The 24,682-nt window shown below is 36.1% G+C and overlaps 6 protein-coding genes across 6 annotated transcripts; 3 read left to right on the top strand and 3 right to left on the bottom strand.

Moving 5' to 3' along the window:
• Positions 1-175: 175 nt before the first annotated feature.
• LOC120278685 (subtilisin-like protease 3) lies at positions 176-2,514 on the bottom strand. The gene has a single exon (XM_039285414.1). The coding sequence runs from the start codon at positions 2,512-2,514 to the stop codon at positions 232-234; it is 2,283 nt and encodes a 760-aa protein (XP_039141348.1). The 3' UTR covers positions 176-231.
• A 1,829-nt stretch (positions 2,515-4,343) lies between these two features.
• LOC120278765 (trafficking protein particle complex subunit 2) lies at positions 4,344-7,944 on the bottom strand. The gene is made up of 7 exons (XM_039285494.1): positions 7,822-7,944; positions 7,624-7,745; positions 7,153-7,236; positions 6,323-6,408; positions 6,153-6,214; positions 5,610-5,695; positions 4,344-4,557 (listed from the first exon to the last, which is right to left on the bottom strand). The coding sequence occupies exons 3-7, from the start codon at positions 7,231-7,233 to the stop codon at positions 4,465-4,467; spliced, it is 408 nt and encodes a 135-aa protein (XP_039141428.1). The 5' UTR covers positions 7,234-7,236; positions 7,624-7,745; positions 7,822-7,944; the 3' UTR covers positions 4,344-4,464.
• Positions 7,945-8,134: 190 nt separating this feature from the next.
• LOC120279635 (thylakoid lumenal 29 kDa protein, chloroplastic) lies at positions 8,135-11,868 on the top strand. The gene is made up of 11 exons (XM_039286560.1): positions 8,135-8,313; positions 8,383-8,490; positions 8,670-8,754; positions 8,820-8,854; positions 8,963-9,028; positions 9,109-9,149; positions 9,279-9,409; positions 9,982-10,088; positions 10,599-10,736; positions 11,081-11,215; positions 11,526-11,868. The coding sequence occupies exons 1-11, from the start codon at positions 8,218-8,220 to the stop codon at positions 11,634-11,636; spliced, it is 1,053 nt and encodes a 350-aa protein (XP_039142494.1). The 5' UTR covers positions 8,135-8,217; the 3' UTR covers positions 11,637-11,868.
• An 822-nt stretch (positions 11,869-12,690) lies between these two features.
• Positions 12,691-17,254, top strand: LOC120279515 (3-dehydrosphinganine reductase TSC10A). Its single transcript, XM_039286445.1, has 4 exons — positions 12,691-13,337; positions 13,950-14,097; positions 15,145-15,435; positions 16,993-17,254. Exons 1-4 carry the CDS (start codon positions 12,723-12,725, stop codon positions 16,998-17,000), a joined length of 1,062 nt encoding a protein of 353 aa, XP_039142379.1. The 5' UTR covers positions 12,691-12,722; the 3' UTR covers positions 17,001-17,254.
• A 2,108-nt stretch (positions 17,255-19,362) lies between these two features.
• On the top strand, positions 19,363-21,934 carry LOC120278735 (trihelix transcription factor GT-3b-like). Its single transcript, XM_039285462.1, has 2 exons — positions 19,363-19,786; positions 21,101-21,934. Exons 1-2 carry the CDS (start codon positions 19,448-19,450, stop codon positions 21,677-21,679), a joined length of 918 nt encoding a protein of 305 aa, XP_039141396.1. The 5' UTR covers positions 19,363-19,447; the 3' UTR covers positions 21,680-21,934.
• A 435-nt stretch (positions 21,935-22,369) lies between these two features.
• On the bottom strand, positions 22,370-24,497 carry LOC120279408 (myb-like protein I). The gene is made up of 8 exons (XM_039286336.1): positions 24,331-24,497; positions 24,070-24,204; positions 23,929-24,006; positions 23,520-23,846; positions 23,342-23,431; positions 23,166-23,252; positions 22,978-23,073; positions 22,370-22,881 (listed from the first exon to the last, which is right to left on the bottom strand). Exons 1-8 carry the CDS (start codon positions 24,443-24,445, stop codon positions 22,547-22,549), a joined length of 1,263 nt encoding a protein of 420 aa, XP_039142270.1. The 5' UTR covers positions 24,446-24,497; the 3' UTR covers positions 22,370-22,546.
• Positions 24,498-24,682: the final 185 nt, after the last annotated feature.

The raw sequence follows: 24,682 nt of genomic DNA on the forward strand, positions 1-24,682 counted from the left end.
CTTAGTGATGCATGTTTGAGTTTGAATGATGTGGCAGAACGTGATTGGTTAGCAGAGGACGTGGAGGAGAAGGCATTGCATGATAATGTAAGCAGTCACGTAATCGTCCACTCTGATTAGTGATTAGTAGTCATGTAATAATAATTTGAATAAATAGCAGATGGGGCACACACTGGTTTTATTATATGACCTTTATAGTAACTTCAATAACACATGTTTGACTTTAATGAATCAACTGAGGCCTACCATGACAGGACTTCTCACTGTTATACTCTTATCAGAAGAAACCCAGGTCAATAGTGTTTCAAAGAATGACAACCCTCCAGTGTTGTTGTTTGTGCTGCTGAATGTCACTGAGAACTGAAGCTCTTGCTTGGCCTTTGTAAATTTCAAACTCTTTGGATTTACAATCATTGAAACACCAATTGGTGGTGGTGTAATCTCTAGTGTGTATGTTGATTTTGGAAGTCCAACATTTGTCACTGTCCTGTGTACCACTGTTGTGTAGTTATTTGATGCAGTTAGGAACACCATAAATGAAGGGTAATTCAGTTCAGAACCAGAGATACTCTGTATTGTTGAGCATATGATAGGACGGCGTGTGATAGCACTGACTTGCTTGTCCGTGTAATTCAATCCACAGAGATAACTAACATAACTAATTGGCTTGATGTCATAGACCAGACCAGGGTAGTTGGCCTTAGAAGGATTAACATGACCAGCGCCAACAGTGAAGAAATCAGCAGTGTTCAGTGTATGATCAAGGATTACATTCCCATCATTATCTGTTATTTCTGAAGATGTCATGATCGCCGATTTGATCGCAGCCGGAGACCAATCCGGATGTGAATGTTTTAGCAATGCCGCAATCCCGGTAAGATGAGGAGTAGCCATGGATGTTCCGGATATCATGTTGAATCTTGATTTTGCTCCGACTAAAAATGGCCATGCAGCTAAAATGTTCACACCGGGGCCAATGATATCTGGCTTCAGAATGCTAGGGTCTGCTTGATTTGGTCCTCTAGATGTGAAATACCCCGTGACCGGAGCCGGAGTCACGCCGAGCAGAGTACCTTGGAAGAAGATGGATGCCATTGGTTTTGGATTAGAAGATATGTATGTTTTGATCTCCAATCCATCTTCATAGCTAACATGCGAGGCTGGTAGCACATTGACTGAGGCCAATGTTGTGTATCCTTCGACGGCTTGATTAGCTAAAATCATAGCTACTCCTCCGGCTTTCTTGACAACTGATCCTTTCAACACTCTGTCTACATCACCATCATCACAAATCACAACTTTTCCTCGAACATTAATACCTTTGAGGGAGCCAATTTTGCAAGTTGCCGCACTTGAATTGATCGAACCAGGATACACCAAAGGTCGAGGGATGGACCGGAAGCCTTGTGGCTGATAAGCCGACTCTCCGTTGAACTGTTGGCCATTGCCAAGCTTCACAGTTGTGCGAAGAACTCTGTTTATCGTGCTTGCACCGACTGTGAGAATCCATGGAGCTTCATTCGACAATGTACCGTAGGATGGGCCACTGTTTCCAGCAGCACAGCTAACAATAACACCTTTCTCGACTGCCCCGAATGCACCGATGGCTATACTGTCACTGTAGAAAGGACGAGAAGAACCACCGAGGGAGAGTGAGAGAATATCGACACCATCACTAACAGCTGCATCCATTCCAGCTAGAATGTCCGAATCATAGCAGCCAATATCAGTGCAAACTTTGTACATGGCAAGGTGAGCATACGGAGCCATGCCTGCTGCTGTGCCGGTTGCTTGTCCAATTATGTCTGAATTTTTCACAAACATGCCGCCTGCCGTGCTGGCTGTGTGCGTGCCATGGCCGACATTATCAAATGGTGCTTTGCTCGATTGTCCTTGCACATAGTTTCTGGCTCCGATGAGCTTGTTGTTGCAGTTCTTGAACTGGCACACCCCTTTCCATTTTGCCGGGGGAGGAGGCATGCCTTGATCATTGAATGAGGGGTGTGTCGGTAAGACGCCGGTATCTAGGACACCAATGATGATGCTCTGACCGAAGTTGGAGCCGTTCCACAAGCTAGATGCACTGCTAATGCCCAAGAAATCAGGTGTGTGTGTTGTTAGCAGCGCCAGAAGACGGTCCGGGTACGCATGAACGAAACCCGGCTTCGTCTTCATCTCTTCAACGTCTTCATGAGTCAATTTAGCGGCGAAACCACTAACAACATTTGTATAGGAGTAAATGAGTTTTGAATTGGTTGCAGGCAAGAAAGATTTATACCATTTTTCACAACCATTGGGTGTATTTTCTGATGGTGGATGTACTAAGACAATGTATGTTTGCAGGCCAGATGAATTCTGTTTCCAGGTTACAGATTGGTGCAGACTCACTGAGGTTTTTTGGGCGGCATTAATGGTGGTGGTGTGCTTCAAGGAAGGTAATGGCTGGTTTAGACTCTTGGCTAGATGTATGTAGTTTGAAACATAAAGGAATGCTAAGAGGTAGGAGATGAGCATCTTTTCTTTTTGCTATATATATGGAATTGGCTTTATAAGCTAAAAGCTAGGAGATCGACGATGTTATATATATATAGAGAGAGATGTAAGGCCTCTGGTTTTGCATTCTATGTGAAGTATGTATAACAGGTTGGCCAATTAATTAGTCAAGGCTAATAATAAATTAATAATTAAAGTAGTGCTTACGACGTTCTCAATTTGAGACTAAATTTAAGCTAAGCACATGAAGCACGACACGGCGGAGTTCTAATTTATTCATGACTTGTGATGGTTATATCTAGATATCTGACTTCTGGTTGCAGTTATACATGATCTAAATGGTGTGTTACTTGACCTTGGAGCATGTTGTCACATGATTAGATGCAAGAAATACGGTAAAGAATAATAACATAATAGTAAGCTGAAATGCTAATATATATATATATATATATATATATATATATATAATTCCATATTAATTTCCACTTGTTTTGTTTAATAACAAGATAAGATGACCATATATATATATATACAACGAAAGGATGCAGACAAAAAACTAGCTATTGGTGCTACCAAATGATCAGATATAGAGGAAAATGAATGAAACATAGTGTTTCATTATCAACAACCTTAAAGCGAAAACAATGAGCAAGAAACAGACTAACTACAATTATATATAATATCCAAAATGGGGTAAACATGCTTAAAAAGACAGTTGTGGATAACTTACGTCTTGTTTTATCATTTCCTTTCAAGGGTCACAGAAAAGTGACACCAGTGATCCAGTTAAAGCAAAGCATAAGATAACCGAAAAGTGACACAGATGATCAAGTTAGACCAAAGCATAAGATATTATGGAATGCAGATATCAAATACTGCTATAATAAGCAAGAGTTGGTATCAAAGTGGCCCTAAGTTTTGTCCATGGACTATATAAACTTGTTAATTAATCCAATAATGTGACCTGAAAATGTGCTGATTACCATGTGGATACACCATTCTTTCTATTCTGACATCTTAATTATAAATAAACAATCTTGGACCACTTTGCTATTTAATCCTTTTCATGTAATCCCATTACTAACTAAAAAAGTATCAGAAGAAGTTGCTTCTGATCTTCTTTTAGAATTCAAAGAAAAAAAAAAACAAATTGCTTAATATCCAATATACAAGGGCTAAATAATTTATATTCAACTCAATACTTTTGATATCTAATTGGGTTGATTTTCCTATTAAAAAAAAAAAGGGGATAAAATACACTCTGCATCTAAAGTTATATGATTAATGCAAGTGAAAAGAGGCACATAAAAGGCTCTTTCCTCTTATATATCTTTGTTTTCTTTATAATTACAGAAGTAGTCCTTTTTTTTGGCTTTATTTAACTTAATTTTTTTTTTTAACTTATTATTGCTTTTTGAAATTTTTTTAATTTGTTAAAAAAGCATATTTATTTTAAAAATATAATATTATTAAAATATAAAGCATTTTTTTCACATTTTTCTAAAACATATTTTTTTGTTCAACTGCTTTGTTTTTAATTTTTTTCAAAATTTACTCAAACATGTAAATTTCTCTTCCCCTTCTAATAATTTTGAACAAGAGAGTAAACTGACAAATCAATAATAATTTATTTATTTATTTATGATTCCAAAAAAGATCAAGTAACAAAAGCTAACAAAACCAGACCACTTTCGTATTTAAAAAAACAAAAAAAAGTTTCACTTTTTTTTAAGTTCATAAAATTGTTCAGTCAGTACCTAGATGCTAATTGAACCTGGACAAGATGCAGCCTTAGACAAATAAAATAAACCTAGAGCCATTTAAACAATTAAAAAAAGGACTATTTAAAAGAAGAAAAAAAAACGCAACATTTAGAATTTAATTTTAAAAAAAATACAACTATGATCAATATTCCACACCAGGAACAGTAACCCAATGAACCAAAATCATGTAAAGATATGAAATGTAATGCTACAGATATTTTCTGGCGAGAGCCCGAACTTTTGTGTCAAAGTGCGACGATGTAATGCGAGATCCAGGCAAGTAGAGCGGATTTAACAGAATCTGTTCAAGTAAAACAGTATAAGAAAAAAACACATGGAGATGCTGTTAAAAATCCTTAAAAAAAATATATTTCTGATTTAGATTATTTATGGGATATTCATTATGCAATCAGTGAATAGTAATCCACAAAAGAATACTAATATTATATTTTTCGCAATTACATTTCTTGATGATTATCATGGCACATTAAGAAATTAAATACTTTGTAAAATATACTGTAAGGAGGCCTTACTGTGTCCTTTAAACACACTGAATTATTTTTTTTTGTTTTCCAGCTCATGTTGTATGTTTACATCTGGTTGATTTCCTAGAATCAGGCACTAAAAAATCAATGCGAGTGGTGGGATTTGCTGCAAGATGTAAGCATAGTAAATAAAGGTTAGGAATCTTATGGTTGACCATCAATATATTAAGTCTTGTGCAAGCTAGTCATGGAGGCCTATAGAGTAGTTTAGCAGATGAGAATCAGGTTGATTATTTAAAACTTCTTTTAGTCAAGTTCACTCATAATCTAGTTTAACAACTGAGGTTCTCTAAATAATAATCTAAACTCTAGTCAAGGAAAATGAGATACCCTTTTGATAAGGAAAATCAAGGTACATGGACCATTCTTGGTGTGAATACAGGAAACATATACAGACCTGGGTAGCTACTAAATACTGCAAATACAGAAAAAAATGTACAGCTGGGCATCTGATTATTTTATATTCCTTATTGGTTCATCCAATCTCTAGCTTTGTTTTAAAGGCAAAAGCTAAAGGTATCACATCAGTAAATTCAAGGCTTTCAAACTAAGGCGGATTTAGCGATACATATGTTGAAGAACACAATTTGCACTCGTCATGAAAATATACAAGAAATACTATTTCTAGATAGGAAATTCAAAGTTAACAGTCAAAACTATAAGAATGTCTTCTCTTTGAAAATATTGCACTTCCAGATAAGTAAGAACATAAGTGGCATTGCTTCTCTCCTAATGATTTGTGTTGAAAGGACTATAATAAATTATTACTGTCACAACTGGAAGATCAAAAGGATAGCAGTAACATTACCTTTATATAAAGTTCGTGAACCTCTTGAAAGAAGCTTTTAATCCCGTCTTCATTGCGTGAATCATGAAGCAACATTAATCTAGTATGTATGACACTGTTTGTTAAGGAAACAAAGGAGACTCAAACAGAAAAAATAATGCAGCACAAACCATACATCAACTAAGAGAAATGTTCCCTACTTCTCAGAAATTGCACTCTTGACTTAATAATGAGTTATAAGAACATGAATAATCAATTCTCATTAAAAAGGTTATGAATGCTTTGGGGAAAACAAGAATATGTCAAATTACTGGACTCACACACTAGACCTGCTGGATGGAATTGACATATTTTGAAAAGGAAGCATATATATTACTTTAGATTCAATAGATCTTACTGTGACATGGGATTCTTGTGGCTTGCGATTCAATTAAAGTTTATTAATCCATGACCAATCAAATAGCTCATTTTGTGGACTTCAGTTTATGATGATTTAAAACTTAAGCTACAGTCATATAACATGACAACAATAAAAGGAAAAAAATCCAAGCATAGGTGGGATATGACCAGCAGTAACGTAAACTGACACCACCAAATCATTGAACCTGTCCATTGCCTTCAGAAACCTGCATAATCATGTCATCACTGAAATCATCTTCTTAATATTAAAGAAAAGTGCAGAGAGTTAATCACATAACCATCAACCCATGAAAATGAACAAGATTGAAACTCACATGGCACTTGTGGTCCATGCAAGGTCTTGAACGATATCCAAGGCAGCATGCAGTATAAACTGGTGCTGGTGAGCTGCTTCTTCTTTCTGCCATATGTACAAGAATATATAAGTGTGATTTAGGTTGTTACACTACCATGTTAAGGGTCACCAACCGCTTTAACACCTGGGCGGCTAACACAATCACATTTAATCATGATAGGATAAAAGAATATTTTTTTAATATATGATGCTGAAGCTTTCCAAAAATAAAGAAGTTTCATTGAAATCAAATGAAGTAGGTAACTAACATCATCTTCCCCTTCAATCTCCTCAATTCCACTCCATTATTACACACACTTTTTTCTCTCCACCTTTATGCCAACCAAATGGTATGTTAGGTTAAAAGTTCTTAGGCCAATCTGCTTTTTTCTGTGCTTCTAGATCCAATTATCAGAAATTATCTGATACAAATTTGGTCAGAATACAAATAAGCTCTAAGTCATGGTGAAAAAATAATTAAGCCATTCTGTGACTAGGCCTGTCACATTTTTAATTACTATTGAATGTCCTTGAACCTTACTAAAATTGGAAAAAAAAAAAAACAGAAATTAATGAAGGAAAACAACTAGGGTTGGGAAAGAAAGCTGAACATTGTCCATATAGAAAGAACTATTGAAATACAGCCGAGAGAAAACTGATTAGTCCATTTGATGGTGCTATGAAGTGGGAGTGGCACGCAACAACAGAACAACAGGAAACACATATAAAGAAACAAGATAAAAGATAAACAAGCTAAAAACAAGTATTGAAGCAGTGATAAGATTAATCAAGCTGGGCAAAGAAACCTACTTTAATCGCAGAGCCAACTTCAGCCTCGTATATGGGGATATCATTCCTGCTAACAATGATGAAACATGCTGTAGTCGCCATTACCTTGAAAGTGAAAAAACAAACCTTAATAACCTGATAAACATTAAAACAACAACAACAAGATAAAAACATTTTGCAACAATTCATCTTCAATTGGAAAAAGAAGGAAACAACAACATTAAACAGACAGCACATGAATCAGAAACTCGTCCACAGATCACAAAACACATAAATCGCATTTTAATTCCTGCTGATTAAGAACCAAACCTCTGATTCACTACAAATACCTCAAATCAATGTAATCAATAGCTCGAGAATAACAATAAAACAATAAACATCATCAAATTCGCTCTAGCAAATGCAAAACTAAGAATAACACAGATAAAGGGGAAGAACTATGTGCTTAATGGAATCACTATAAGACTAATAAACCGATAGATCTGAACTCACAACGAGAGCAATCTTCTTCTTCTTCTTCTTCTTCTTCGATAAAAGCGTCGGAGAAACGATCGAAAAAAATTCTCTGCTTTAGATCCGTTGATCTTTGGACTAGATGAGCACCCGGCAAGAGCCTGAAAATGGACCAATCGTGAGAGAAATGGGGAGAAACGGAGGAATAAGGAGAGATCGGCGGGGCAAGATGGATACCTGTGGAGATGATCGGCGCTGTGATCGGGGTCCGGGACGGCGACGGAGGCGGTGGTGATGATGATGGTGATGACCGTGGAGCAGTCGATGGAGGATCAGTTCTCTCTTCTTCAGCCTTATCGGATCCCAAGCTTAGCGGGTCAGAACCCGATCCGATCACAAATGGTTTCATCAACCGTCCATATTGCTTCGAGATTGGATTTCCAATGACTAGATAGTTTACGATCTCGAAGTAAAATGGATGGTCATCATGCCTTCCACCTTATCAGCTATCGAGGCTTTGAGGAGATAAACGTCGCTTTTGAGTCCCATTTCCACCAGAGAGCGCGAGGAGAAGGAGAAGGAGAAGGAGAAGGAGAAGAGAGAAAGCTAGCAAGAGGAGCTTGAATCACGGTAATGGCTGCTCCAATCTCCTTCATCTCAACCCTTCCATCACTCCTGGCTTGGCCTCCCCAGCCTTCTTTCCCTCTGCTCCCCCACAAACGCACCAATGTGAGTGTTTACTGGTAATGAATCTTTGCTTACAGTGTTCTTATCTTGAATTGCTTTGATTGAAAACAGGGTTCATTTGTTTGCCATCAATCAATGGATGAATCCCAAATCTCTAGTGGAGGTTGTCTGATTAAGAGAAGAGATTTGGTCGGATGCTTTGGTGCCGCTATGACTGTGGTATGTTACATACTTTTTTAAAAAAAAAAAAAAAATTGTCTTTTTTGTTTGGCTAAGTTGTTTGGATGCATTCTAAGCTACCTCTGGGTTTCTTCTCTGTTGGTTGGAATGTGTTTGATAATTTGATTATGATCAATGATATGGTGATGAGTTCTTGCCAGTTTTGATTATCTTTACAGGAAGTGATATCAAGTTCAGGACCATTTACAGAAAGAGCTATGGCTGCTGATTTGATTCAGCGAAGACAGCGTTCTGAATTCCAGTGTATGTTTTATATGTTTGATTGGCTTTAAATAAGCCTGTACATTAATTTTAATCGTTTGATGCAGCAAAAGTAAAAGAAACCCTTTTCACAGCTTTAAAGGTATAACTCTTGCTAATTACTCTAGTTCATGAAAATTCAATTGGTTGCATTTTTATATTAGAAAATGTATTTAGTCTGATGCTTGATTGGAAACGGTTTCTTATGAAGGGATACCCAGAGCTCCTTCCATCCATTCTGACTCTTGCGCTGAATGATGCTATGACATATGACAAGGTCAGCACCAAACTTTAGCACATGACCTTCTTAGTGACCATCATTTGTGCCAATTGATTCTTTCTGAACTAAGTTTGTAGGCTACAAAATCTGGAGGTCCAAATGGATCAATTCGGCTGAGGTACATGTATCTCTTCATGGATAGTTATTATGGTCTTTTGGGTAGTGCTTCATTTAAGTATTTCTAGAATTGCTTGCATCGGGTAATTTAACTGGTTTCTTTTCCCTTTTTTTTCGCATCTTGTTGAAGGTCTGAGATTGGAAGGCCTGAAAATAGCGGGCTTTCTCCTGCAATGGATCTCTTGGTGGAAGCGAAAAAGGAAATTGATTCTTATTCTAAGGGAGGTCCTATATCATTTTCTGACCTTATCCAATATGCAGGTGAGTTAGCTTTTCAATTTCAGAAAATAATTTCAAGCCTACAAATTTATCATGGATATTGATACACACAATTTGTTATCCTGTGGTTGTTAATAATCTAAGGGTAAAATCGGGTGAGTAACTTATTTTATGCTCTTGTCATATGACTCATGATGCAAGGACCACCACCTTTTCTCATCTCTTTTAGTTTGAAAATAGAATCCTACATCAACTCTCTTTGGAAAAGAATAACATTAAGGCACGATGGTGGGCTAAATCCATTCATTCTTTATATTTTGGAACCTCTGATGAGCTTCCCCAGTCTTTGCTGAAGGGGATTTGAGAATTGAGCTCTATGTAGGTAAATTGTTGCCATACACAGCCCCTGCCTTTTCAACCCTTCACTTCCTATTTCCAAGCTTCTTCTTCCCTCTAAGGATTTTTCAATATATAAAAGGAAAAAAAAAACTCATTCTAGTGTTTAAATACAGTGTCTCTATGTATAGTATCTTGTCTGTGAGTTCATTTAGAGTAATGTAACAACTAAACACAATTCAATAATTCTGATTCGAAGTATTATTTTCTGTGAATAGCCCAAGCAGCTGTAAAGAAAACCTTCTTGGATTCTGCTATTAGGAAATGTGGTGGAAATGAAGAGAAAGGAAGATTATTGTATTCAGCATATGGCTCAAACGGTCAGGTGCTTTTTGAAATTAAACATCTGCAAGTACTTTTTGTTTGTGAGTCTGGGCTGCTTTTTCACCTTATTCTTAGTCATGCTCTATACTTGTCCAAGTTCATGGGATTCCTCAAGGATTTTAGATTATCATAAAATGTTTTACCCTCCTAGTAGAGAATAAGCTTAGTCGGGGCACCTAATTATGCTTTTTGTAATACTTTGTTCTTAGTCTTTTCCTATTTCAATCAGTGCAAGCACTTTTTGTTTCCAGTCAACGGTTAACTAATCCTATTTTGGTTTTGTTAGCCAACTAGTTTTTATTCAAATCTATTTCTGTTGTTTTTTATACTTCCTGTGTAGACTTCCGCTGTTAGTTTTATTAATTTGTTCATAAGACATTAGAAAGAAGTGTATTTTTGCCTGGAAGCTGGTTATCATGTGCTTTATTTGTTACTTTTCTTTTTTTCTGAATTTGGTGTTATGTTATAAAATTGTGACTTGGGTTGTTATTTTGTTATTATATGCCATCAGTGGGGCTTATTTGATAGACAATTTGGCCGAAGTGATTCTGAAAATCCTGATCCAGAGGGGAGGATCCCCCAGTGGGGCAAAGCTACAGTTCAGGAAATGAAAAATAAGTTCTCTGCTATCGGATTTGGTCCCCGCCAGGTACTTCTTGCATTGTTTAGTATCAGCATTGATTTAGTTGCTAAGGTTACTGAATAAACTTTTGTTTCATTTATCTTGGTCAGTATTATCATTGAAACTGAAAACTTGAATGATGGATATGATTTGGTCATTCCATCTGATACAGATTGCTAACATCAGATACCTCTACTAAACTTATTGTACTTTCATGCAAACCACGATTGCTGGCTTCTCCCGTTAGCTAGCCATTCTTAATTAATCGTTATTCTCATCATTTTGTTAATCAGTTTCATTTGGAACTACAAACATAGTACTTTTATGAAATTATATGTGATTTAAATGATGAAGGATTAAATCATTTACAGTTAGCTGTGATGTCCGCATTCCTTGGTCCTGATCAACTGGCAACAGAGAAACTCTTGGCATCGGATCCACAGGTTCTCCCCTGGGTTGATAAATACCAGCGAAGCCGAGAAACTGTGTCACAAACTGATTATGAGGTGATACTTTAGCTAATGGTGCCTTTGCTCTTTTAATATGGCAAATTCTGTGATAAGTGGGAATTCTTTCTTATTGATTAAATTCATAGTGGCCAACAAATTCAATGCTAATTTTCTTAGTTGAGAAGTTAATATGCTGGTCTCACAAATCATGTAATAAAATAAGATGGTCATATTCAATGGTGTTCTCATCAGAACAGTTTGAACATAGATTAAACACTTGGCAAAAGTCCAGAGCTGCAGCTTTGAATCCTTCCATTAATGTCAAGCTATTTGATGTTGATTTCTTGTGTTTCTTACTTCCATGCAGGTTGACCTGATAACAACCCTCACAAAGCTAAGCTCCCTTGGCCAGGAGATAAATTATGAAGCCTACACATATCCTGTTCAAAAACTTGATTTTGGCAAGCTCAAACTATGATGATGAACGCATGGCAGAGAATGCGGTTTATTCGGCAATTCTTTTCGAATGTATTATGACAGAGTTTTCTCAACATGATGTTATTTTGGCATTCTCGTTTATCACTCTTTGGAAATTCAGAAATCAGTCTATTGTAAATGCAACGTTTAGATTGTTAACAAATATAAACTTCCAAATGAGATCTTGCTCCAACGTCATTGAAGCGATTAAATATATTGGCATTGAACACCAATTTGTCTGTAAGTAGATATGTTACTAGTTTTTCCTTGCAGTTATTTTGACAATTTGGAAATCGCATAAATCAGGTATGGAATTTTTGGTTCTCTTGACACAATGGCTGTCATATCTTGACCCGGGCAATGGACGAGCTAATTTGTTTGACCTGCGTGATTTAAGTTATCTTAATAAGTGATTAACAGTACTAATATATTCTATTGTTTGACGAAAAATTTTACCATATATTTCTTGCTTTGATAAATATAATTTCAAATTCTCAAAAACTACATTAGAAGTTTCTTTGATGGTCAAAAGGAGTCTTAATTTTATTAGACTTTTGGTTCTGCTCCTGAAGACCAAACAACCCATAGAGTGATTCTCATAATTTAGTTTTTTTGATAGTTATTCATTTTGCTTTTTTTATCACTTACTATTACAGTCTGTCTTTATTCATTTTTGTTCGATGTATGGATTTATTTTCTTTTGTAATAAATTATGATTATTTTATAAGAGAAAAAAAATAAATAAATTCTCGCCATCATACTCAAATTTTCTCTTGTGCGCTGTTTTCCCTCCAAAATTGACTTGGAACCGTGTTTATTAAGTAAGAAATTCTCAATGGACCGTGTTTATTAAGTTAGAAATTTTCAATTTCGAAAGTAAAATGTAAAGAAAAATACACGAATTAAGAGGATCTATAGAATTTTCCAAAGCCACGTGTCATGCTTCTAACCGCATTGCACCATTGCTTCCCGCAACGGTGGCTGTACTCGATCAAGGTCAACGGCCAACCGCTCAGTGAACACTGAAGTCTAGTGCGGCAGGCGTCGCGCTCTATTAATTCACATTTCACACCCGCGAAAACCATCGATGTTCTCCATCTTCTCCACCGAAACCCTAGATCTCTTCTCCGCTTTCTCATCGATCTCTTCTCGTCTTCACTCCATGGCTTCCCCTTATCTCCTTCTCCTCCTCTTGATCCCTGTGCTGCCTCTTATATTCCTTCTTGTTCTCGCCTTCTTGGCGCGGCCACGGCCGGCGAAGGTTCCGGTGAAGGGACGGCATGTCTTCATTACCGGAGGATCGTCGGGGATTGGGCTAGCAATGGCGCTGCAGGCGGCGTCGGAGGGGGCTCGTGTGTCTATTTTGGCGCGCAACCAGGCCAAGCTTGAAGAGGCCCGCGATACCATTCGGCTCGCCACTGGAAAGGAGGTCACCATTCTCAGTGCTGATGTGCGGGACGCTGAGTCTGTCGCGAGGGCCATTGAGGAGGCGGGGCCAATTGATATCCTAATTGCCAACCAAGGCGTTTTCATTCCTCAGGAGCTTGAACTGCAGGACATGAAGGAAATTAGGTTCCAAGTTGAGGTGAATCTCATGGGCACGTTTCATCTCATCAAGGCGGCACTTCCTGGGATGAGGCAAAATACTAGGAAGACGGGCCTGCCGGCGTCCATTGCCATCATCTCATCTCAGGCCGGACAGGTATGACCTTCTTTTACGCTTTTGTTTTGTTTAGCTCTGAGCATTTTTTTGGTGAAATTTCGAGCTTTTCTCTTGCTACTTTGGTGAGCGTACGCTCTGCTGAAATTCTTTTCAAGTTTTGATTCCGGTCGATGTCTTGATGATTGATGGATCTTGCAATAATTTGTCTATTGAAGCCTATACAACCGTGAAAATCCTTCTAAAAATTTAAATTTGTTCCTTTTTTTGAGGGGGTGGAGAATCTGATCTCTTAAGACGGTCTCGATTGCATTGGACCTAGGATTACTAGGAGGTCAAACTTCATGTCCATTGATCATAACCATTCAGCATACGGATCAATATAACTTACATTATGTTCTAGCCTCTACCAGGAATCTCTTTTTCCCATGAGCTTCATTTTTTTTTGGGGATGTGGCATGAATTATTTGGAAAATTTTCCTAATTGAATCAGTTTCTTGTTATTCATCTTATTGGATTTTGCTGGAAGTAATTGTTTAGTTGTTGAAAAGTTTGGCATAGCACACAGCAAGTGAATGCATCTGTTATTGAAAACCATGTTTTGGGATTGGGTTGTTTGAGAATGAAAGTCATTTGTTTGAATCACTCTTGTAGGTGGGTGTTTATGGATACACAGCTTATTCCGCAAGTAAATTTGCTCTTCGTGGCTTGGCGGAGGCCTTGCAGCATGAGGTTATCTCAGACAAAATTCATGTCTCCCTTGTGTTTCCTCCTGATACAGAGACTCCTGGTCTGGCTGAAGGTAAATGGACAGCAGATTTATCAACTGAACCTTATGGTTTATCTAAGTCTCGGGTCTAGTCTGGGTGTTTCTATTTGGGTTTTCTTAAAGTAGTTTTGTGTTTATGTTTTATGCAAGTGACACTTATCTATATATAGATGTTCTTCCTTGAATTAGTAGCGATATTTTTCATTAGCTTACAACTTCTAATTCGCTAAAGTCTGTTACTAACAAGATCAAAATTTAGTTGTCATTTCTTAGAATGACAATTTTGCCTGTCATTGGATTTTTCATAGTAGTTTTTCTTGGCATCTATTCAAACTCAAATACATGAGGTGTTCTTGCCAATCACAGTCCCATCTCTATATCAAATATACTGTCTCAAAATTCTTTCTTTACCTGTTAAATATTATGGGAAGCACCATAAGAAAAAAGGAGTTAGGTTCAATTGGTACCATTGAAGGGAAAGATGAACAGGAATTAACTATTCCATTTCACCTGTAATCTAGTCCCATAGGTTTCCTTTAGTCTTCTTGATAAATTATGTTTAGCCTGTATTTTGTTGGTTAAAATCAAGAATCTCTTTATCTTAAATTTAGCTTTTCTAAATCCTGTGGGTTTCATATGTGAGAGTTAGAAGGCGATTAAACACTATTTTATTAGAGTTCTTTTGTGCTTTATGTAGATGTAAGTATGTTTTTTCAGTTTAAGCTTGATAAACTAAAGACTGTGGGTTCAAAGATACAACTAAGGAATATTCTTATCATTGTTCATGATGGTTTTCTTTAAATGAAATAGTTTGCTATCTATCTATTGATTTCCACTCAATTGAATTTGAGTTTCCAAATTCTGTCATCATGGAATTTTATGTTTAATATGTCACATGATCTGGGTGTATTCAAGATTTACATATAAATGGTGATGCAGTTGCTGTAATTGATAACTAGAGTTTATATTTCACCTAAACTTAGAACAGCCATTCGGAAATGGATTTAGCGATGATGCAATTTTGGCCTATTATTGGTTTGTTATACCTTTCTGCTGACGTGTAGCTTGTATCGACTGCAGAGCAGAAGAGAAGACCAGAGCTTACCAACCTGATTGTTGCATCTTCAGGCGGAATGAAGGCTGATGCTGTTGCTAAGAAGGCCCTTGATGGCATCAAATCTGGAACATTTATTGTTTCATGCAATTTTGAAGGAGTCATGCTAGCTATAGCAACTGCTGGTTTGTCACCACAGAGTTCTTACCTGACAGCATTTTTTGAGGTGTTTGGTGCAGGTTTTATGCGCTTTGTAGGTCTGTGCTTCCAGTGGAATTGGTTTACTATCATCGAGAAGTTCAATGCAAAAAACAACAGTAAGTCTGTTATTTATTGATTACATTCAAGTTTTCGTGTCAATTACACCAAACAGTCACGTGTTGTTAGTTGTCCGATTGATTCTGTTGAATTAAATACCATTTCTTTCTTTGTGAAATTCAGTAAAAAAAAAAGTATTGAAACTTGTGCGTTTTACATTTGTGATTACATTGCTGATGCTCATGATTGTCGGTCCTTTTCCTCAAGGAAACCAGATATATATTAAAAAAAAACTATTTATATATCCATTTGACTATTTCATGTCCATCATATTTGTCTTTGAAAAACCAAAACCCACATGATCCGGTTTTTCTGGGTTTTTTCAGCAAAGATAAGTATTGCATTTTGCAAGCTGTTCCCATACCGGGCCTTGATGTATATATTTATATATTTGAACTTGATAGAAGAAGAGGATATGTATTTAGCCAGCACAACCATAGATGACCTCTTTGGGTCATATTTATAGAACAAATAAATATACAAATATAACTATATGTATGTATATACACATATATATACACAATGTACATACATAAAAAATATACATCTAACATATCACTCTAACACGCCCCCTCAAACTCACGGTGGGTCATAAACCGAGAGTTTGTCAATCAGAAACTGAAACCTAAAGACTGTATGTGTCTTAGTGAAAATATCAGCAAGCTGCTGTGTAGAGGCAACATATACACAGCAACATAAGGAAGAATAATATTGCTAGCAATATAATGATGACGAACAAAGTGAAGAGCGATCTCAAGATGCTTCATACATTCATGAAAGACTGGATTTGCAGCAATTTTAATGGCACTCTGGTTGTCACAGTGTATAACCATAGATGACCTCTTTGGGTCATATTTATAGAACAAATAAATATATAAATATAACTATATGTATGTATGTACACATATACATACACAATGTACATACATAAAAAATATACATCTAACATATCACCCTAACAGAACTCATGACTTCATATTTGTTTTCTATTTAGAATAAATTTTTACTTGTTGAATTACCACAAATCATTCACAAGAATCGGTAGTGTGAACCAACTTTTGAAGGTTAAAAGAAAGCATGGGTATTTTGAAGTTGTGCTCAGTACTCTCCCTGGTGTTGTTGGAATGTGAGCTCGGCATTTTTTTCCAATGCATAATATTGATTTCAGTATATAAACCTCTCACATTTTCTCGTGTATGAAATTGATTATCTTGTTCTATAGACGCATAAGCTTGTTTTACTGCCCGACAAATCCCCTGCATGGATCTAATATATGCACATTTCTCTATTTGTTCATTAGAGGCTTTTGATCATAACCAATTGTCTTGTTCTCTAATCTACTGATCCTCATTAGCGTCCTTAAGTTGAACCTTGGAATCTAAAACCCTGTTGTAGTTTTTGTTAAACATCATCCTGATTGAAAATAATGCTGTTGTTTACTTTGCTGGGTTTATGCATATTGAAAATAAAAAACAGGCGGATCAAAGAATAGAAAAAGTTGGGCTTTGACGCAATAAAACTTTCCTTTCCACTAATCATTGTCTTTATATCTGCAGGGAGCTAAGTTATTTGCAGTGTGGGGGTTACCTTCTTTGCAAGTTACATGTGTTGTTCAACATCCAAAGCAACTGTCTGCCTATGTAATTGGGTTATGTAATGCATTGTAAACAAAGTAATAATTTTGTCTTAGTCTATTCAATAATAAGGTTATAGCTTTGTGGGATTCTCACTGCAGGCTTAGCTCTGTCTTCATTTTGGACTTGAATGTATATTGTAACGTGATATTATTTTCACTTCCAATAACTTATGTTCTCAGAATCCCTTTCATTTGGTTTTTACTCAACTGATGAAGATATGTGCCATCTTCATTTTATTGAAACATGCTTCTTGTGAAGATGATCAGTTCCCACTTTACATCAATCTGATTCATGTCTGCCATCATTCGTTGTGTTTGTGTTCATGTGTAACATGAGAGTCAAATTTGTTGAAGTTATTTCACGTTCCCATGAGAACAGTTATCTGCTGGTACATACACTCAAAATAGATCAAGACGGTGGGAACATGGAAAATTTTATTTATTTTTTTTTTTTTGACAAGAGGAACAGACAGCTCGAAGGCTATGCTAAACCGTCAGGGGCGTGTACAAGCTTCGATGGAGCAAGTGGGGGCAGAGTCGCGCATACATGGGTGCTGAAACCACCCGCACACAACCACTGCTCACATCTCCCAGAAATGTACCCTCAACCGAGAATCAAACTCTCACCACTTGGTGAAGAGCTCTATCGGCGACCCGTATACCAATAGACCATTTGGTCATTGGTCAGGAACATGGAATGTTGCATGATCATCATGTACAATGTATGTTAGACCAATAACCATCTCTCTCTCTCTCTCTCTCTCTCTCTATATATATATATATATACTTAAATTTTAAATGGTAATACAAATAGTTAGACACTAACAAGTAATGGGATTTATTCTATTTTATTTTAGTTTAATTTTTTTTTTCTGTGTAGACAAGTCAACTAATTTTAGTCCAACATTTCTGCCAAACTTACTACAGTATCAGAGCCTTGGAATACTACATAATTATCCACCACCCAGCCCTGCACCTGCACATGCACATCTTACAGTGTAGAATGTTTGAACTTTGAACCAATGACAATGGTTAGCAGCTCCATCCATTTGATGCTTCTTGTTGTTGACTTCTTGTCCACCTTAAACCGTAGTATAAAAACATTCAAACATCCCAACCGAAGACTTTCATATCTTGGAGACTTGGAGTTAGCACCAAGCACATGCCTCTGAGTCTGAGCATGCTCACTCATTCTAATAATGTTCATTTATTTCCACTCAAATCACGCTTATAATTAATTAATTAATTAAATTGTACAAGTCTGATAATTGATTTTATAATTATACATAAAACAGTATATTAGGATTTGTTGACTAACTGGCACAATGCATTCACATTCTAAAGTCTTACATCAAAAAGACCTGCTAAACTAAGAAACCATTATTAGATGTTAAGACTTCAGACTCGTCTGTGACTTTCCACAAATGTCCTCTTGTTTCACATGCCCACATACTGTTTATCAAAGCATAATTAACTTGAATATTTCCCAACATCTTTTCAAAAATTAAGGTTCACTATGTATTTATTAAGGTATATATGTTTAACTAATTTTTGAATTTATTGATACTGCTCATGCTGAGCAATATTGAATGTTGAACTTGGTCACTGATAGACTTAAATAATTTAATTTATTATTGAGCTTTTTGGTGTTGTCATTGGTCCCAATAACTAATACAACAAACCAAATAACTATGAATTTAGAAGCCTAAACAACAACCCACTTTTGACGATTTATTCTTTAATAATTTATAATTCTGCTTTGATGACTTGTATTTGAAATTTAAGGCAAGAATGACAATTTCTTTGACAAGAATAGCAACTTAAAATAATAATTAAAAAAAAAAAAGTTAACAAATTGAGAATCCGCAATCTTACAAACTCTTGTCTCTGTGTAACACGTCAACTAGTTTTTAATCTAATTCTTTTATTAAAAATTACAGTAATATAAAAGGCAATACATACATGCTTCCATTCAATTTCCAAAAGATAGAGATCATTAACTTAATTAATCTAGATTAATATCAACTTACCGTATACGTCCATCAATTAATGAATTTTTCACCGCACAAAATACATGGCCAACTCCAATGTATTTGAATTTAATATCATACGATTGACATTTATAATGAATTTAATCATTTTTTTAATGTTTTAATGATATAATTAGGAACAATAAGAAAGTGGCAGTTTTGCAATTTAATGAAAAAACAGTGGTAAATAGGAAAGAGAGAGACAAGAATATATAAATATAAAATGTCCGTCAGGTGAAATTCCCATCGTCCTCAAAAGGAGCTCTTTTTTTCCTTCCAATCGGAGCAAAAGCCACGGGAAAACCCTAGAAATCCGAGGGTGAGGGTGCTTGATTGGATGCGAAGATGATGCTTGGACTGGGAGGCGATGGAATAGGGATGCTGATTCCGCTTCAGTTTGACGCTGCGGAAATGGCGGTAGTGGGGACGGCGGCGGACGGCGGAGGGGGATCTCAACAACATCAACAACAGAGGGGGAAAGAGGGGGAGAGGGTGCCACAGTGGAGTCATGCGGAGACGAAGGAGTTCATAGCCATAAGAGCGGAGCTCGAGCGGGATTTCACTGTTTCCAAGCGGAACAAGACGCTCTGGGAGGTGGTTTCCGCTAGAATGCGTGAGCGAGGGTATCGGCGCAGTCCCGAGCAGTGCAAGTGCAAGTGGAAGAACCTCGTCAATCGCTACAAGGTTCTTCTCTCTCTCTCTCTCTCTCTCAAGTTTTGCATTTTGGTATTCTTGTTCTTTTGAAGATGAATTTTTGATAAGTTGGATGTGGATAGATTGAGCTGCAGATTATTTAATTGTGATTTTTTTTTTTAATTTGTTGGGTATAATCTGTTGGTTGAGTCTTCTTTCTCTGATGTTTGATATGCTCCATTGCTTTGTAATTTGTTTAGATTTGAAGATTAATTTTTAAATGCATACATTTCATGCCGATTTCTTCAAGCTCCATAAGCATGCATCAGTTCAATCTCTCCGTTTATAATCCCTTTTGCTAAAATTTGCTAAATTGTTAATAACTTTGGTTGTTGTTGATTTCAGAGTCTAGTTTTTATTTCCCTGAATTTTCTATGGTTTTCTAGTTGAATTTTGAACCCTTTTTTGGGATGTGTTTTGGTGTGTTTATTATGGTATGCTCTTAGAACCTATTAGCCTTCTACGGATTGTAGCTGAGTAATATTGTAGCTTGCTAGAATAACAAATTAAACCATGCTTGCAGACCTCAATATTATTGGTTCACATTTCTGTCATTTAAATTTAATGTTGCTACTTGTTATCAACAATCAAAACAAAGAAATATAAGCCTTCGTCAGTTCATTATTGTTTTTCTTGCTTCTGTGATTTATGATGATCTTAGACGTTGATCTGAAAGGATTAAGTACTCAAATGATACACAGGGTTGGCTCATTATTGGTGCTTCCTAACTTTATCTAATCAGCTTAAGATTTTAATAGAATCTGGAACTGGTCCTCCACTATGGCGTATAGTAGGATATTATTTAGTTGACAGGTCCAACAGGCACTAACAGTCTAACATTTAGGTTAATACAGGAACCTTTATTAATTAAAAATTGTGTGAGTCCTTTAGTTTTACTTGATTTTAATTTTATGGTTGGTTCATGGCACTTGTGAAAATAATATCAGGGTCATTGCTTTGAGTTAGCATTTGGGACGTTTAGAACAAGTTAGAAGTCTAATTTGTTTCCAAGAAGACTACAGTTTTAAGTCATCAACGGGAAGTCAGTCTAGAACTATGCCATGTTTACCGTCTTTGCTGTTATTGATCAAAGAGCTTGTTGGCTAGTGACATTAGGAGGAAGCAAATATTATCTCATTAATGTGGGTTTTCAATTTCTGAATATTAGTTGAAGTATGAGACTATGCTAGTGGATAATGTTATCTGTTTTATTTTGGTGTTTTAATCCAAAAACAAGTTTAACAATTGTTTGATTATATCCCCCATTGAGTTGAACAGTCAGTCTGGCATTTTCCTTGTGAACAGGGCAAAGAGACATCAGACCCTGAAAATGGCAAGCAATGCCCCTTCTTTGAGGAGTTGCATGCTGTCTTCCAGGAACGTGCAAGAAGCATGCAGCAGCTCCTCCACGAGTCTGAATCAGGACCACCACAGGCAAAGAAGAGATTGAAAAGGCCTAGTGGAGATCGATCATCTGATGAATTGTCTGAGGATGATGAGGATGATGAAGATACTGACGATGAGCGTCTATCCAGAAGCAGAAAGAAGAAGGGAGACAAAGGGCAACAACAACAGCAGCAGAGAGCAGCAGACAAGTCCAAGGCATCAAATAGTGTGCATGATATACTGCAAGATTTCCTACAGCAACAACAGCGCATGGAAGCTCAGTGGAAGGCAATGGTGGATAGGAGAACAAAAGAGCGTCAAATGCTTGAGAACGAGTGGAGGCAGTCAATGCAGACGCTTGAGCGTGAGAGAATGATGCTGGAGCAGGCATGGCGAGAAAGAGAGGAGCAGAGGAGGATCAGGGAGGAGACCCGAGCCGAGAAGAGGGATGTACTCCTAACCACTCTATTGAACAAACTCATACAAGAAGGCCTATAGTAATCAAACAGTCAGTGAAACAGAGTGATAGTTTGCAGACATTGCAAAAATACTTTTAGTATATCTGCTGAGGAGAAACAATAATCAGTGAGTTAGATTAGTTTTACACCCAAGCAATTTGTGATAATGTTTTGCTTATGGTCAGATTAGAAACTCTTGCTTGTGTTGTAATTGTTCTTAAGTATTTTCCAGAGATATGTAAAAGAACACTATAGTTTATGAGAGAGCAAATGTGAAATTCCCTTTTCTTTTGGATGGTCACTTGTGCAATATGATTAACAGAAAATTATTTTGATTGGTCTTTGTAATGCTTGTTTTATTTGTTTAGAAAGATAAATAGATTATAAAAATGTAAGAAAAGGTGGCTAATAAAGTCACCATACTTTTCATTTTTCTCATTAGTAGTCATGTTTGAAAATTGTTCTGAGACTTGAACTGATGGAAAGCAACACTTCAAAGAAACTGTTTTATCAACACAATGTGAAAAATAAATGTGATGCTCAAGGCTTGATCACAAGCCATGCTGCCTTGGTGCATTCATACATGACATGGTGCACCACATAGTTATCATGTTCCCATTATATTAGCACTACAAAGTATAGATGAGTCGGCAATCTTTTTCATAATGAAGAGAATTGTATAAAAATAAAGAAAGCTTACTAATAAATTTGTAATAGTGTGGTAGAAAGATGTGTTACTTTCTGGGAAGTTACATTACTTTATCTTAAAAACAAAGAAAAGAAACAGATCTAACTAACAAAGAGAAATGAAGTTATTACAACTTAAACAGATACAAGTAGTAACAAAAGTGTGGTATTGTACATAAAACAATCATTAACTCAACATTCATGTGCTACATTTGTGATACTAGAAACTGGATGTATCTATACCTTCTCTTTTGATATCCTCTGATTCTTTGTACTTTATTCTTGCATATGTTTTTCCTTCCGGGAAAACAGCACCAGTGATAATTACATGTGCTATGTAATATAAAACAGAAATGAGCAACAAACCAAAGTGAAACGGCGAGCATGGCGATGAGATTGCCTTTCTATTCTTATATTGATTATCACTTTTAGGAAGTTTCTTGAGCAAATTTGGGACACTATTACTGTATGAATTTGGTGCATTTATCTTCATTTGCTGCAGTACTTCCATCTTCACCTCCTCTGTTTTCTTATTTTCCTCAGCTTTACTTATCTCTACAAACAGTATGAAGAGCTACTTAGATAAATTAAAGAACATTAAAGCAGAAAACAAACTTATACTAACTGAATTAATGAAAATATGCAACTTACTTTGAGAGTGAAAATCAAATGAATCTATTTCTTGAAGGTGTAAATCCCTCTCATAAGATGCCTCTAAATCATGCTCACTTCCATTCAAAATGCTGACTGTAATTAACATAAGCAGATTGTTATTAAGATGGCAAGTAATACTAAATAATTAATTCAAAAACAAAGAGTGTTTGTAAATTGTGGTCCACCTCTCTCTATTAGATCTTCCTCATAAAAACTCCATGAATTCCTCTTGTTGTCATTGTCCATTAACTTTTCATCACCTTCCTTTGTATCTAAAATCATTATAACAATTAATAAGATACCTCTCATATATCAAAAGAAGAATCCTAATAATTAGGAAAAAAAAAAAAGGGAGACTAACTTGATTCAATGGCCTTCACTTGATTCTTTGGAGGATTAAATGCATCAACACTGCTAGAATGCCCATTCCTCTTCTTCATTTTCTCTATCTCTACAGAAAAGCAACACAAATATGTTAAGAAAACAGAGAAAAATACATTAAAGTTTTTCCTGAGAACACTACTACAACAATGACCAACCTTTTTTAGGCTGCTGATCATGGTTAGGAGTGTTGAAGCAATATTCAGCACATTTATGATATGGATTGGATGCATTTTTGCATTTGGAATTGCCACTGAAATTGATATTAGAATTGGAATTGGAATTTGGATTTGAATTTCCTCCTTTTATATTCAAATACTTGGATGGTTGTTTTGAGCCAACTGTGACACCCTTGGTTTGTCCTTGATTAGAGGCTTTTGACAAACAATATTCAGCACATACATGGTAAGGATTGGAAGCATTTTTGCAATTAGGATTCGCAATCTTCTTGTCTACAATCACTTGTTTAACACCATTAACACCTCCTGCAAGAATTCAACTTGATTCAAAATTGGAAAGATGACATTAAATTTTCAGAACATATCATTTGACAAAGGGATGCAAAACCTGGTTCTGCTTTTATGGCTTTTCCTTTTGCTATTTCTTTTCTTCTTTGATTTGCAAGGACTTCATTCATATTAGTAACTGAAAAATATTGAATAATTTTAAATAAATAGATAGGTACATAATAAAATTATAAAAACTGACCTCTAGATTGGGTTGGATGTGAATTATTAGATGGAGAGCAATATGGACCACATGAATGATAAGGATTGGACGCATGTTTGCAGTTTGGATTAGCATAATGTTCTCTGGTTCCCAGATGCTCACCGTTCTGTTGCTCTAAATAAATTTAATTTAATTTAATTTAATTATGCAGCAAAAGATGAACAAAAACCATAAAGAAAGTTCCATTCACAATAATAATTGTAATAATAATAATAATTACAGTTAGAAAAAAACACCAACCCAAACTGTTCTTTTCTTTTGTATTAGGGTTGTGCTGCTGTTTCTTCTTCTTCTTCTTCTCCATGGTGTCAGTAGAACAACTGGGATCTCCCGGGCTTTCAATCTCGATCTCCATGAGCTTTCTTTCCTTCTTGTTTCTTTGTTTCTTTGTTAAAGAAGAGCATTACATCAAATAGATTATATATATATATATATTTTTTTAAAAATTTGGAAGACTTTGGCTTCGTTTTTTCTTTGTTTTGAAATTAATTAATCCTACATGCATGATGAGGTTTCCATTTTTTTTGGTTAAAGAAAGGAAAGTCTACATTGTGACAGTTGGTGTTCTAGATGCATGATGAGTTGATCAAAA

The sequence above is a fragment of the Dioscorea cayenensis genome, chromosome 16 (genome assembly GCF_009730915.1).
Source record: "Dioscorea cayenensis subsp. rotundata cultivar TDr96_F1 chromosome 16, TDr96_F1_v2_PseudoChromosome.rev07_lg8_w22 25.fasta, whole genome shotgun sequence".
NCBI lineage: Eukaryota > Viridiplantae > Streptophyta > Magnoliopsida > Dioscoreales > Dioscoreaceae > Dioscorea > Dioscorea cayenensis.

What these genes read in the sequence shown, in the direction of transcription:
- LOC120278765 (XM_039285494.1), bottom strand. Translation starts at nt 7,233, where the DNA reads ATGGCGACTACAGCATGTTTCATCATTGTTAGCAGGAATGATATCCCC. An exon ending in GCATGGACCACAAGTGCCAT is followed by an intron (nt 6,215 to 6,322) that starts GTGAGTTTCAAT and finishes ATGATTATGCAG; the next exon opens with GTTTCTGAAGGCAATGGACA. An exon ending in AGTTTACGTTACTGCTGGTC is followed by an intron (nt 5,696 to 6,152) that starts ATATCCCACCTA and finishes ACAGTGTCATAC; the next exon opens with ATACTAGATTAATGTTGCTT.
- LOC120278735 (XM_039285462.1), top strand. Translation starts at nt 19,448, where the DNA reads ATGATGCTTGGACTGGGAGGCGATGGAATAGGGATGCTGATTCCGCTT. An exon ending in ACCTCGTCAATCGCTACAAG is followed by an intron (nt 19,787 to 21,100) that starts GTTCTTCTCTCT and finishes CCTTGTGAACAG; the next exon opens with GGCAAAGAGACATCAGACCC.
- LOC120278685 (XM_039285414.1), bottom strand. Translation starts at nt 2,514, where the DNA reads ATGCTCATCTCCTACCTCTTAGCATTCCTTTATGTTTCAAACTACATA.
- LOC120279635 (XM_039286560.1), top strand. Translation starts at nt 8,218, where the DNA reads ATGGCTGCTCCAATCTCCTTCATCTCAACCCTTCCATCACTCCTGGCT. An exon ending in TCCCCCACAAACGCACCAAT is followed by an intron (nt 8,314 to 8,382) that starts GTGAGTGTTTAC and finishes GATTGAAAACAG; the next exon opens with GGTTCATTTGTTTGCCATCA. An exon ending in TTGGTGCCGCTATGACTGTG is followed by an intron (nt 8,491 to 8,669) that starts GTATGTTACATA and finishes TTATCTTTACAG; the next exon opens with GAAGTGATATCAAGTTCAGG.
- LOC120279408 (XM_039286336.1), bottom strand. Translation starts at nt 24,445, where the DNA reads ATGGAGATCGAGATTGAAAGCCCGGGAGATCCCAGTTGTTCTACTGAC. An exon ending in AGCCATAAAAGCAGAACCAG is followed by an intron (nt 23,847 to 23,928) that starts GTTTTGCATCCC and finishes GAATTCTTGCAG; the next exon opens with GAGGTGTTAATGGTGTTAAA. An exon ending in AGTGAAGGCCATTGAATCAA is followed by an intron (nt 23,253 to 23,341) that starts GTTAGTCTCCCT and finishes TAATGATTTTAG; the next exon opens with ATACAAAGGAAGGTGATGAA.
- LOC120279515 (XM_039286445.1), top strand. Translation starts at nt 12,723, where the DNA reads ATGTTCTCCATCTTCTCCACCGAAACCCTAGATCTCTTCTCCGCTTTC. An exon ending in TCTCATCTCAGGCCGGACAG is followed by an intron (nt 13,338 to 13,949) that starts GTATGACCTTCT and finishes TCACTCTTGTAG; the next exon opens with GTGGGTGTTTATGGATACAC. An exon ending in GACTCCTGGTCTGGCTGAAG is followed by an intron (nt 14,098 to 15,144) that starts GTAAATGGACAG and finishes TATCGACTGCAG; the next exon opens with AGCAGAAGAGAAGACCAGAG.